This window comes from Phocoena sinus, chromosome 12 (genome assembly GCF_008692025.1).
Source record: "Phocoena sinus isolate mPhoSin1 chromosome 12, mPhoSin1.pri, whole genome shotgun sequence".
Lineage (NCBI taxonomy): Eukaryota > Metazoa > Chordata > Mammalia > Artiodactyla > Phocoenidae > Phocoena > Phocoena sinus.
This window is the reverse complement of record NC_045774.1, coordinates 73,840,548-73,854,755: the sequence shown is the minus strand read 5'-3', so window position 1 is coordinate 73,854,755 and position 14,208 is coordinate 73,840,548. Positions and strand designations below refer to the sequence as shown.

Sequence of the window (14,208 nt, the reverse complement as noted above, 5' to 3'; positions counted from 1 at the left end):
CATACATATATTCTACTAAGTTAACTCAGCCCACTATTTAATAACTTAAGCAGTACATAAATTCAAAAGAATTTAGCAGAAATGAACTTTAAAAGATCCTTCAGATACCAAAAATTTGGTCTCATAAAGTCATAAAAAGGGTATAAATGATTGATTTTATGACAATTCAGATATCTCTTTCATAAAAATTCAGAATAAATTACCTATAACTTGGTCAGTTAGATAAATTTCTTTGGTTCCGTAAAATACATAAGATCCATTATTTATTTGTTTGTATTTAGATTTTCCAGTCGCATTTTCATCAACTAAATATATAATAAACATCACTTATAATTCAGTTACCAAATTACTTTTCAAAGAAAAATACCCTGATTATATTTTTGGCCAAATTTTATGGCATTCTTCCTCCCACATTCCTAGAATTCTCCTTAATATGCCATAATATATTTCTTTTGAAATTTAGACAGTCTCTTCAATGTAGGAGTCTGAGTTCATATTCCTAATAATGACTAGGGAAAATTTTTTCCTAAACTTGAAAATCAAAGTCTGAAGTTTCAGATAAATGATTACTCCAATCCTTTCCTCTAAAATCCCATGTTAAGTGAACAAGAGAATAATCAGAAAGGCATAAACTCACACAGGCAAAAGAATAAGGCATTAAGACAATGGCAGACTAAAAGTAATAATACGCTATTGGAGGATAGAACAGGGCCAGAATGAACCTTCATGTAGTAGAAATAAAGAAAACCTGTCATCAAGTGGAGTGGGGGTAGAGTGTGAAGCTCGGAACCCCAGAACCCTGAAAAGTCTCCTACGTTGGAGTCATCTTAAGTATCAAATCCTGAAGTAGTCATGCAGATGAAAACAGGAATACTGGCTCAAGGTTTACTTGTGGAGTGGCAGAGAATGCCAGATGCCCTCCCTGTCTCCACGTGATCAGATGACTGTACTTCCTTCACCTTGGTAGGAGGAGGATTTGATTGAAAATCACCAGTATATAGAGGCAGGTAGGACTAAACTGCTGTGTTTAAAATCTATATACTAAATGATGAGATATGTGAGAACCAAGACCAAATTGTGAGAACCTCAGTCCCAGGCCTAACTGCCTCACCCTGATCAGCTTCCAGAAGGCTGGCAACCAAATACAAAAATTAAAAGGCTTCTCCTTAGAGAAACTGACAGACCAAGGAGAAAAAACAAGGAGACAATGGTGCGGGGGTCCTCTAAGGGTACCGCTGGGTCACCCTACAGTCGCACCCATCAGTCAACCTGTCCCACACAGGCACACAGATTCCAACCAGAACTTAAACAATCCACCAAATAAAACAAAACGTAACTAAAACATACATGAAAAAAGAGTGAATACACATCAATGTAAATCAATGACTATTTTTTAACTTTTATAAATGGAATCATATAGGTTTTTTTTTTCTGATTGGCTTCTTTTGCTCAATATTACATTGATGAGATTCATTCACACAGTTGTATTTAGTCATAATTCATTTTCATCATTGTGTAGTACTCTACTATACTAATAAACTATAATTTATCCATTTACTGCTATAGACATTTAGGTTTACAGTTTTTGGCTTTTACAAGTAAGGATGATACAAACATTCTGATACGTGTTGCCTGGTGCACACGTACATATACTTCTGTTGGATATATATTAAAGAGTGAAAAAGTTTATAGAGTACAGGTATCTTTAACAGTTGAATACTGAAGAGAGGATACTAATAAAAGGGCACTATCGGCAAATAAGAAAGCTCTTGGCAATTAAAGATTTTAATAGTTAAATTAAAACATTCAGTAGAAGGGTTGTAAGATAAAGTCTGGGAAATGTTCCAGAAAGTATTTAGAATAGGAAAATAATTATATGAACATTAGAAGAGCAAAAGTAAGAAAATTAGGGAAATCCAGGAAGAGCCATATCCAACTAATGTGATTTCTAGAGAAAACAGTACAGAAGAAAGTATCAAATAGAGTACAAGATGTTCCTAGAACTTAAAGACATGCTTTTCCCAATTAAAAGAGCCCATCAAGTACCCAGCATAATCTATAAACAGAGAACCCACGTCAAGGCACATCACTCTGAAATTTTAGAATGCTAGAGATAAAGAAAAAGGGAAGCGGAGGTGGGGGGGGGGGGGGACGACTTCCTTGGTGGTCCAGTGGTTTAAGAGTCCTCCTTCCAATGCAGGGAACGCGGGTTGGATCCCTGGTTGGGTAACTAAGATTTCCACATGCCCCGGGGCAACTGAGCCCACGTGCCCTGGAGCCTGTGCCACAGCTAGAGAGCCCACGCACCTCAAGGAGGAGCCTGCATGCTGCAACTAAGACACAATGCAGCCAAATTAATTTAAAAAAAAAAAAGGGAGGAGGGGGAGAGGGAGGAAACTGGTAAACATAGCAAGAGTAAGGAATTGGAATGGCATTAGACTTCACAACAGCAATAAGAAAAAGGAACTCTACAAATGATTTCCAACTCAGAATTGTGTTCCAATCTATCAGTCAAGAATGGTGAGAATAGAAACATTTTCAAAGATATAAGAGCTCCAAAAATGTATGTCCTATACATCTTTTATCAGAAAACCACTGGTTTTGATGTAGATTGTGCTACATCAAAACAGAGTAAACCAAGAAATAGAAAAACAGGATTTAGGAAACTGGGGATCAAACACTGGAGGGAAAAAAAAGAAATTCCCAGGATGACAGTTAAGAGAAGTCTCAAGATCACAGATACTAAGCAGGCCTGGAAAAGGCCTAGTTCAGACCAGAGAACTCAAGAGTTCTAATGAAGATGCCTCCAGGGCTTCCCTGGTGGCGCAGTGGTTGAGAGTCCGCCTGCCGATGCAGGGGACACGGGTTCGTGCCCCAGTCCGGGAGGATCCCACATGCTGCGGAGAGGCTGGGCCCATGAGCCATGGCCGCTGAGCCTGCGCGTCCGGAGCCTGTGCTCCGCAACGGGAGAGGCCACAACAGTGAGAGGCCTGCGTACCGCAAAAAAAAAAAAAAAAAAAAAAAAAAAAAGATGCCTTCAATAAAAAACAAAAGTAATAAGTTACCTGGTATGTTTCATCATAATGGAGAGAGAGAGGTATGTTTTAGAGAGTTTTGGGGGGAAAATTGGTGATGAGTACATAGGCAGTACAGGAAAACTGAGAGAATTAGTTATTCCAGGGAAAAAATAGAATAGTGTAAAAAAAGGAAATAAAATCATCCTCACAATATGACTCTGTTGTGAATCTTAATTAACCAGTCATAAAAAAGAACGTTTGGGGCAGGGCAGGCAACTGCTATCTTCCATGATAAGAAGCCTTGAAGTATTACCATACTATTAAATTTTTTAAACTATGTGTTTTGATTTAAAAAATTATTTTATTGGGGCTGGAAAGAACTCGTATGTTTGAAATAGATGCTAAACCAAGAGTATTTGTCCAGTAGTTGGATTTCCTAACTTGAGTCATCATTGTTTTGTTCCTTCTTTTGTTCATTTACTTTTTGTTTTTAAATAAGGAAACTGGTTGATGGCAAGGCTAAAACTGTATTTACTAATAAGCCCAAAGCTTCCTCATGTGCTTAGCTAATTCTCTCAAATTGCGATATATTTAGTATCTTGAGAGCTAGTCAAAGAACTTTTTTTTTTTGTCTTTTCCATACTTTTGTTTAGGGAAAACATAACTCAGTATTTTAACAGGGGACTTCCCTGGTGGTACAGTGGTTAAGAATCTGCCTGCCAAGGCAGAGGACACGGGTTCAAGCCCTGGTCCGGGAGGATCCCACATGCCGCAGAACAACTAAGCCCGTGCACCACAACTACTGAGCCTGCGCTCTAGAGCCCAAGAGGCACAACTACTGAGCCCGCATGCCACAACTACTGAAGCCCGTGCACCTAGAGCCCGAGCTCCGCAACAAGAGAAGCCACCGCAATGAGAAGCCCACACACTGCAACAAAGAGTAACCCCTGCTCACCACAACTAGAGAAAGCCCGGGCGCAGCGATGAGGACCCAACACAGCCAAAAATTTTTTTAAAGTAAATAAATAAAATAAATAGATTTATATTAAAAAAATATATAACAGCTACTCCATAACCCTACAGAGGCAGTGATTAAATCAGTTTTGTATATATTGCCTTATCATCAGAAACTAGAACAGTGCCTTGCATGTAGAAGGCGCACAACAAATACCAATGAATTAAAACATTCTACTTGGGCTTCCCTGGTGGCGCGGGGGTTAAGAATCTGCCTGCCAATGCAGGGGACACGGGTTCGAGCCCTGGTCCAGGAAGATCCCACATGCTGCGGAGCAACTAAGCCCGTGAGCCACAACTAATGAGCCTGCGCGTCTGGAGCCTGTGCTCCGCAACAGGAGAGGCCGCGACAGTGAGAGGCCCGTGCACCGCGATGAAGGGTGGCCCCTGCTCGCTGCAACTGGAGAAAGCCCTCGCACAGAAATGAAGACCCAAAACAGCCAAAGATAAATAAATTAATTAATTAAAAAAAAATTCTACTAAACCCAATCCCTCAAGTTTTACTCTCTTTTCTTTTTCACTTGGGTGTTCTCACCTCTTGTTTTCTTTTTCTGTGATCATGTTTTAGATTTACTAGTAGGTCTGATATTTAGTCCTACTGGTGGCAATCAAAATAAAATGAGTTGCCACTCTCTTCAAAACAATTTACATTTTAATGGGAAAAATATTCCCTCTTACAAATAGAAAAAAGTGGCATTAGAGTAATGAAGGGATTCCCCCAAACCAAGAGTAGTCTCTAATACCCTCTTCAATGCTTGTGAGAACAACAGGGTTCTACTGATCTTTCCTGCCCATCATACTATCCATGTATTTTTCTTCTAAAATTGGTTTCCAATTATTATTAGTTACCAAAAAACGGGAGGATGGGAGGGGAGCAGAAGTACAACCTATTTTTCATATGTCAAAATTGCTATCTGACCTCTTTGGAGATTATTCCTATTAATGTTGCATTATGGGTAAATTCTAATTGAGAAAAGTTATATAACACAATGTTAAGTAAACAGCCCTGCTTAAAAGTGACAATGACAAGCTATGATTATAAAAATTTTAAGATATTCATGATGCATACAGGGAATATACAAAGAAATTAGGGTGCTAAAAGAAAACTTTGCTTTTATCAAGCTTCTCTATGATATACATTATTTTTTATAAAAAATGAAAAAATAAGAATGTTCCCTTAAACTGCCTTAGCAATAAACATTAATTAAAATACCAAGAGGAAATTTTATCTACACATATGAAAAAAATTCAAAAATCATGATGCACTTCTCAAAACAAACAAGAAAATAAAATATTTCCCAAGGTCCAATTTTTAACTTGAAAGCAAAGAGGGGAATGAAATACTTTAAAAGACAGGAAGGAAAAAAAAAACCCACCCAAAGCCAAGAAGTACCTTAAAAGCTAATGTACAAAGCTTATTTTAATAAAAATTAGAGCATACCATGCATTCGCTGGTTTGGGGGTTTTTGAAGGAGCACTTAATGCTGTTTCCATGCTATTCACTCCTGAATTATTATCTTTGGTAGTCATTGCAATCATTTTTCGTTGCTTCTGAGACAGTTTAACTCCATGAGAAATCATTTTTCTAGAAATTGTTAAATTAAACCAATCAGTTTCACCGCTTCTGAGAAAGTTTAATTCCATAAGAAATAATTTTGCTATAAATTAAACCAATTAACATTAATTTCTGCTCAACAAAGGTTACTGGTAATTATATTGCTCTGTGTTTATTTGATGGGATTTTACTATTACTAGATCAAAATGACCACAAGTTTCAACAGTGGCAATATATATAATTAGTTTATACTATCAAGGATCAAGTAATAGCTACATGGGAGCCCTCCTAATACACTTGCATCACACTTGTAACAGAAATAGATCATTTTAGAGGCAAATTTCCGGCATGTAATACTGTATTCCACAAGAGCTAGACTATCAACCCAACTCAGTCTTCAGCATATATTTAAGAAATAATGTTATGGAGACTAAATTACCTAGAAAAGAGCTTACAACTAACTTTAACATCAAATGCAGAAAAATAATAGGAAAGGTCCAGTAGGTCTTTCCAGTTCTTTCTTTAGGGCAGAACTATAATACAACATGGTCTTTCCCTTTCTTTATGATTTTGTAACCAACCCCAAATTTGTCTTTGGTGTAGCTCCACATCTTTGTCTACTTTCTTCTATTTGCATGATGGTTCTGAGATCCACGACAGGAGGGCTTACAGGACTAAAAGACATATAAAAGTTACTTTACAACCCATTCATTTATCCATGAAGTCCAACCCAAACATTACTGAAACTGTAGATTATATATAACATCATTAATGAGAGGATAATTTAGGTCTATTTTGTCAGCTGCGGCCAACTTCAAAAAGGATATTTTGAATGAAAGCTACTTTTATATATACATACATAATAATAAAATGCATCAGAAGTCATAATGTTAAGAGATTACATGTTTAATAAAATAGTCTAACATTAGTGATTAGAAGATGCTTCCAGGTGTTCCCACAAATATGTTTACTTAGGAAAAAAGGTGTCTACTTTCTGAACTATCTTTAGACCATGAAGCAGCATAAACCGGGACATCATCATCTTTATTCCAACTGTGCAAAATACAGCATATTTCAAAATAATTGGTAAGTCAATTAACAGTCTTAGCCTATTATAAACCATACTAGGTAATAAAGATGAAGCATAAGCTCAATTAGCTCTTTGAAAGAATACCGTATGTTAATTATACTTATTTCTTCAGTTTTAAAACCTGGCTTTTCTAAGTAAAAAAAAATATGGATAGAATATAGGTTAAGTTAAAATTACAGCATAACATTAAGTGAATAGCCTCTAAAAATTAACTGTAACAACACACTCTGTGAGATCTTAAATACACTTTAATGTGCAGAAAAAAAAGATAAAGTAAGCCTACAAATGGCAAAATGGTCTTCCTGAGTGGGAGTTTTTACTAATACACACTATCCATTAAAAAACAAAAGCTGATATCAAGTCATTGTGTGTGTGTGTGTGTGTGTGTGTGTGTGTGTGTTATAGAGTATTTTACTAAGTATTCCCTGATGACACTGCAAAGGCAACTAAATTCTGTCTGGAAAAAAAAGCCTATTTTAGCCGGTTAGTAATTTGTATGCACTTTAGCTGCTAATTTGTATGCATTTAGGTAATTTTCTGTATATTAGAAATTTACATTAATTTTTTAAATGTGATTCATTAAAAAGTTTCACTTGACCAAAAATAAATGATATTTCTCAGACTAACAAGTACAGAACAAAATAAAAATCCTACCTGAAAGAGCCAGAAACCCAACTGGAAGAGCTTGTAGTATCAACTCTGTTACTGGGAATGGGCTGTGGAGCAGATATTTTAAGTACTGGTGATTTTTCCCATGGCTTTAAATCTTCCCTAAAATGTGTAGGAGGTGTACCATTAACATAGGATTTAATTTTCCCCTGGAGGTAAAAAAAAATTAAAAAGTGAGTAATAGCAGGTACCCCTAGCACAGGAGCTAACACATAGTTGGTACTCAGTAAATACTGGTTAAACTATATTAAAGAGTAAAACCTTACAACAATAATTATCTAGTATTTTCAATTCAGTTCTTCTAGTATCTTGATCAATTCTCAAACCATATCAGTGGCTATAACCCAATTATTAAAAGCTTTGGGAATAATTTTTAGGGACATAAGTTTGCATATCAAGTTTTTATTTACCTGAGCATTAAACAAAAATGTTAATAAATATAAGTTGTTCAAATAAGATATGAAGCAGTAACTTTAAAATTAACATCCATGACTTTAAAATAAAACAAAATGAAAGTCTGGTATAAATTTCATACAATTCACTCTGAATATAATTAAAGGACTCTGAATAAAATTAAAGCCAAATAATACTGACACTTCAAAAGGGATCCTAAAACTATTGCTATTACAATAGGTCAAGGAAGTTATTGAAATGGTATTTCCACTGCCAGGATAGATTCTTCTCCTATTGCCAAAAATTCACAGTATGCCTTCAACCTTCTTTTAAACCTCAACTGTCTTCCAGGCCAACCTAAGTGTAATACGAATTTCCCCCAAACTTCTACCTTACATTAAAAAATTTTTTTGATAAAAATTTATTTTATATCAATCCTTGAGGCCTAGAAGACTCTTAATAAAGGGTAAATTTTCTATTGTCTCACAAATTTCTAGATGTTCTAATATATTTTGTGGATGTATAGAGGTTAGAAAAAAATTACTCTATCTGGTAAGTTTGACATTCTCCTTCCCTGTAGATTAACAATTATGGAATTAAATGTTAAGCGGTGTCTGAAACATGGCCTCCCCCAGGATTGACCAGCCGAGGAATTCAGCAGCTTAGTGTCAATTATGCTAGACTAGGAGAAGAACGCCATTCCAGACTGCATTGCTCCAGTTCACACCGTGGCAGAAAGACACTAAACAGATTTTGGTATTAAGCTTACTTTCAAAATCACTTTCCTTTGACAATTTTTAGCTGGTGTTAACTGACATTTCACAAAATATATTTCAAGTAATTTAGCTATGAATATATATTTCAATATGCCTATACAGTATTGCTATACTTTACATCAACATTACTTTTATTGCAGAAAGATTAGAAATACAACATCATAAAGGGCTCAAGACTGCAATTAAAATCTTTAAAACTAGAAATATTAGGCAAACTTGAGAAAACTAACACTACATATATTATGTCATTAATTGTATTTTCTTATAAACCAGCCAGAAGAGTGTTTTAAAGTTAGAGTAAAAATAATGGAAAACTAAACTGTCTATAGATTAAAATTTGAAAAAAATAGTGCATTAATAAATAAAGACAAACCTCAATCTTATCTGAATGAAATCCTGTTGTGAAATCAGGAGACTGTAAATCTCTAGGACTACCCACTCCTGCATAGCTTCCTTCAGAGTCTGATGTCAACAGTTCTGGAAGAGATTCCACAGAATTGGTCTTACCAGACTTTAGTAATCCTAAAAGGTAAAAATTTTTTCATATTTAAACACATATACATAAACATATGTATTACATTTAATGAACCAAGGAGAGCTAAAAGCGTCCATTTATCCAGATTTAGTAACATTTAAATTATAGTCACTGTACTAAAGTCTTGTAATTCAAGCTAACTGAAGAAAGAAATCAGTTGAAGTGAAAAACTGAAATGGAGAATTTTAAAACAACAGTTTTATTCATTTTAATTACACACCAATTAAGCAATAAACCTGAGGAAAATAGTTATTTGGTATCTAATTTAAAAAGTGACTCAGAACATTTTTTCCCCATAAAGACAGCAAGACAAAATTAATAAACTCTAGACCCCTCCCCTTTCCCCTTCTCATCTGTCTCTGCACCTATGCAAAGGGGGATTAGTCCCAGTCTGTGTGGGAGAAGCATTATAACCTTTCTGCCACTCATCTAAGCCAGCAGACTGGCCAGGTAGCAGAGGCTTTGCTGAAGCCTACTGTGGCCTGTTTGAGGGTTTTCCCTTCTGCAAAATATCTGTGAATTGAGAGCTATTTTCAATTAGCTTATCACCTAAAGCATAAATTGTTATGAAATGTATATACCATTTGTTCTCTTAGTCAAGCTCAATACCTGTCTCCCTGCTACATCTGGTATCCTGACTCATTAGCAAATCAGTCATTTCAAGTATAAACAGAGTAAAAAAAAAAACAACTTTTGCTTAGGTTCATGTGTTTATTTCCACATATTTAAAATGCAGTACAATCTAAATGAAGTGGCAAAATAAATACATTATAAAACATGTATCATAAATTCAGTAAGTGTTGTTTTCTTTAAAAGTAAATCACCCTGGGCTTCCCTGGTGGTGCACTGGTTAAGAATCCACCTGCCAATGCAGGGGACACGAGTTCAATCCCTGGTCTGGGAAGATCCCACATGCCGCGGAGCAACTAAGCCCGTGCGCCACAACTACTGAGCCTGCGCTCTAGAGCCCGCAAGCCACAACTACTGAAGCCCAGGCGCCTAGAACCCGTGCTCCGCAACAAGAGAAGCCATCGCAGTGAGAAGCCAGCACACTTCAAGGAAGAGTAGCCCCCGCTCACCGCAACTAGAGAAAGCCTGCATGCAGCAATGAAGACCCAACGCAGCCAAAAATAAATTAATTAATTAAATAAAAAAAAAAGTAAATCACTCTGACAAGATATGTGCCTTTTTGCTGTTATTGCTAAAATACAATTTGGAAGAACATTCAAACTTTTCTCCCCCACAATGTCTTAAATATTTTTAAGAGTAGCAAATTTTTATATAAGGGAGTATATTTAATACTGGGATGCTCCCAAAAGTCAACTGGAAACAAATCTAATAAAGAAGACGATTAAAGTGGCCAACAATTATCTTTGATAAAAAAATATTTTCACAGAATGACTTCCAACTTTAAGGACCAACACAAACAAACGTTAAGCCTTCATACAACTGTCCTTGATGAAATTAGCTTCATACTCAGAATTTCTCCCAGAATAGGTTACTTTGGCCCCCAGTTAAATTTAACCTTTCAATCATTATTGGCTTTGGCCACAGAAGGAGTAGTATAGCAGGAAGAATACCGAACAGGAATCAAGAAAATAAATTCTACCTCTGGCTGCTACGACCTGAAATCACTTCAAAGTTTTCTGAGCTTGTTTCCTCAAGTTTAAAGGAAGGGGTGTAAATTAATTCATTATTAAGGTCTCTTCCGGCTCTGAAATGCTAAGACTCTTAACACATGTGCTATCAATAACATCCTTTAAAACAAACCAAATATCTGCTTTTTCCATAAATCTTTTAGGTATTTGGAAAATCACTAGCTCCACGACTGTCTATCCATTTATTCATCCTGCCATCAATCCACCTATGCCTCCTTCTAAGTACTACAGGTAATTCACATAACACAGAGGATGCAAAATCACAGAATTTAAACTTTACAAAGGTCCTAAAATAGGAATCAGGAGATGCAGCAAATGAGAAAGACCTATAGACCTATCTTCAGTACTTCATCAATCAATTTAGGTATATCAGCTTTCTTTTTTAATATCTTGTGTGTTACCTAAAACGACTATTCTTCACGTTATTTATCAAACATGTCGAATACCTCATTTGTACTTTTCAAAGTTGCCTGTATAAGGCTGATTGACTGTGAAAACACTGCTGATAGAAACTGCACCAGTTTGTCTTATGGCTATAGACACACCACCTATTTCTGAAAGCCATGCTGTACTGCCATTCTTTTTTGGTTACACTTCAAATTTTTATCTAAAGAAACTGTTAAAATGTAGGTCATTTAATCTGGATCTATTCAGATGAATCCAGAATGTGGGATAGTCTACAATACCACTGGCCTCAAGGGAAAGTCTACAATACCACTGGCCTCAACTTCTGAAAACAAAACAAAACAAAACAGAAAGGTGTGGCGGTGCTGTTCTACTTAAGAGACTAAAAAGACATTAATAAGCAAAGGCAATGTCAACCCTGATACGACATTAGATTTTTTTTTTCTTCATGTTAAAACAGAAAAGGCTATAAAAACATGTTTGGACAATTAGGGAAATATGGGCATAGACTACAGCACTAGATAATATGAATTAATGTTAACTGTCTTTCAATGTGATAATGGTATTGTGGTTGTATAGGATAAGGGTTGTATCTCCCTTATGCTTAGGAGATTCATATTAACCTTGGGGGGAAAATGTCATGTCTACAACTTAGTTCCAAGTGGATCAGGTTAAAAAAAAAAAGTGTGTGCGTAGAATGTTTGGAGGATGAGGGAACAGAGCATGCAAGACAAAGCCTGCAAGAAAAAGCAAATGTGGTAAGAGGTGAACAACAGATCCGGATAATGGGTATACAGATGTTCATGGTATTTTTCTTTCGCCTTTTTAGTAACTTAAAGATTTTCAAAATTAAAAACTGGGAAAAAAAATTTTAGAAAAACTATATAACCTTACTTTCAAACAGGCTCACATAATGCCTAGGTATAAAACGTGTTGCATTTTACTACTGGATTATAACCTCCTTAACACGCATGAATGGAATCCCACGTGGCATCTCACTTGAAGCACTGATATATATAAACTGAATGCACGTGTTCCTAGAATCTCTGTCATGTTTTGCCCACCTCTAACCCTCTATGCCACTAGACAGAGTGGTCTTTCTAAAAACATAAACCTTATCCAGTCACACCCTGCCTTAAAAAATCCATCAACAGCTACCCGTAGCCTTCAGATTAAAGTCCAAATTCCTTAGTTTGGCATATAACACCCTGCAAAATCTGACGCTCTCCAACCTATCTCCTATCTGCACCTACCGGATATGGCCTAGCTACGCACAACAAACGTGCAGTCTTTCTACTGCCTCTAGGCTTGAAACACACTGCCCCATTCTCTTAGCACGTCAATCTGCCTCCTTTTCTTGGCTAAATTCTCTTCACTCTTCAAGATCCAGCTCAGGTATCACTTTACTCTAACAGATGTGCCCCGATCTTCTCAGACTAGTTTGGGTGCCCCTTCTGTGATCACAGAGCAAATGTCAATCAGAGTACTTATCACAATACATTATCATTTTCTGTGGCCTCCCTAAGACAAGGACTATTTTCTATTTCTGTAGCCCCAGCAGATGGCATATAATAGTATTTAATACATGTTAAATGAATTAGATAAGGAACAGAGACAAGAAAGATTAGATCAGAAAATATACCCTAAAATATTTTCCACTAACCTGTAGATGGTGGACTCTGAATAATATCTGAAAGGTTATAACCTCCAGAACTATCTGACCGCTTACGTGGCTTCTTTTTTGCTTTTGTTTTTGTCTTCTTGAACACACTTTCCCTAGGAAAAAAGCAAACATAAAAATCATTTAAAAGAAATTAAAGTTACAGGGCTTCCCTTGTGGCACAGTGGTTAAGAATCCGCCTGCCAATGCATGGGACACGGGTTCGATCCCTGGTCCAGGAAGATCCCAAATGCCACAGAGCAACTAAGCCCGTGCGCCACAACTACTGAGCCTGCACTCTAGAGCCCGCGAGCCACAACTACTGAGCCTGCGCGCCTAGAGCCCGTGCTCCGCAACAAGAGAAGCCACCGCAATGAGAAGCCCGAGCACCACAACGAAGAGTAGCCCCCACTCACTGCAACTAGAGAAAGCCCGCATGCAGCAACAAAGACCCCAACGCAGCCAAAAATAAATAAATTTAAAAGTTTTTTTAAAAAATTAAGTTACAGATGAAACAGGAGAAGAACTATGCATTTTGAGCAATGGAATACAGCATTTTGGTCAAACAGAAAACACAAAAGGATATATATGTTCTAGTCCCATTTATCTAAGTGGCCCAGAGCACGTTAGTTAATTCCACCAAACTTCAGTGTGATACTATCACTTGTTCTAACCCTAGCACTTCTGTGAAAATTAAAAACAAGATGGTATATAAGAAAATACTTTGAAAAGTAAAATACTGTACATGTTCACACGCAAGCTATTATAATCTATGATCTGGAACTAGAAATATTTGGTGATAATTTTTAAAGTATTTCAGGGGCTGCTTAATTCCTTGAATTATTATTAATCAGGAAAGAGAAAATAACATTATCTGTAAGGACTACAACAGTCTTATTTCACCTAAAAATTATAGATCTCATTACATAATTCATCCACAGTAACACAGGTCAGCTGTGAATACTATTATTTTGTTAAGGATAATGTATTTATGTCAATGTTAATCATTTTATTATAATTTTTAACGTAATAACATGTCATCCATCCAAGTCAGATATTTATAAACCTTAAGTATTCCAGTGGCTACCACCAAACTCTAGAAAAAGAGGTTAAAAAAGATTTCTGGAACCAAGAGCAGCTTTTCAGTGAGCTACAATTATACTCATACATATATATACACTCACACATGTATGTAGTAAATGACTTGAACGTCCGAAGATTTTATTTTAACAGGTCATTTACCAAGCAGAAGGAAAGTAATTCTATAGCCACCTGAAAAATTAGCCTAAAATGCCAACTGGAAATTCTAAGCAGGACTTATTAAATGGTCAACAGGGAGACTGTGTAGAACCTGGGATGTTTTATTGAAGGACTCCCAAATGCCAGTCACTGTGGGTCATATCTCTTGAATGAGTAGGGTTCTCTACAGAGAGGGA

The 14,208-nt window shown here is 36.3% G+C and overlaps 1 protein-coding gene across 7 annotated transcripts in view; it reads right to left on the bottom strand.

Moving 5' to 3' along the window:
* IBTK (inhibitor of Bruton tyrosine kinase) overlaps window positions 1-14,208 on the bottom strand; it is a 92,278-nt gene that overhangs the window by 21,023 nt on the left and 57,047 nt on the right. For 5 of the 7 annotated variants that reach the window (XM_032651044.1, XM_032651048.1, XM_032651045.1 and 2 more), the window contains 5 exons: window positions 12,776-12,888; window positions 8,888-9,036; window positions 7,331-7,494; window positions 6,168-6,260; window positions 5,473-5,616 (listed from right to left, as the gene is read on the bottom strand). In XM_032651044.1, the coding sequence (XP_032506935.1) occupies window positions 5,473-5,616; window positions 6,168-6,260; window positions 7,331-7,494; window positions 8,888-9,036; window positions 12,776-12,888 (663 nt within the window). The remainder of the gene's footprint in view (window positions 1-5,472; window positions 5,617-6,167; window positions 6,261-7,330; window positions 7,495-8,887; window positions 9,037-12,775; window positions 12,889-14,208) is intronic. The other 2 variants (XM_032651046.1, XM_032651047.1) reach the window with 1 other exon arrangement.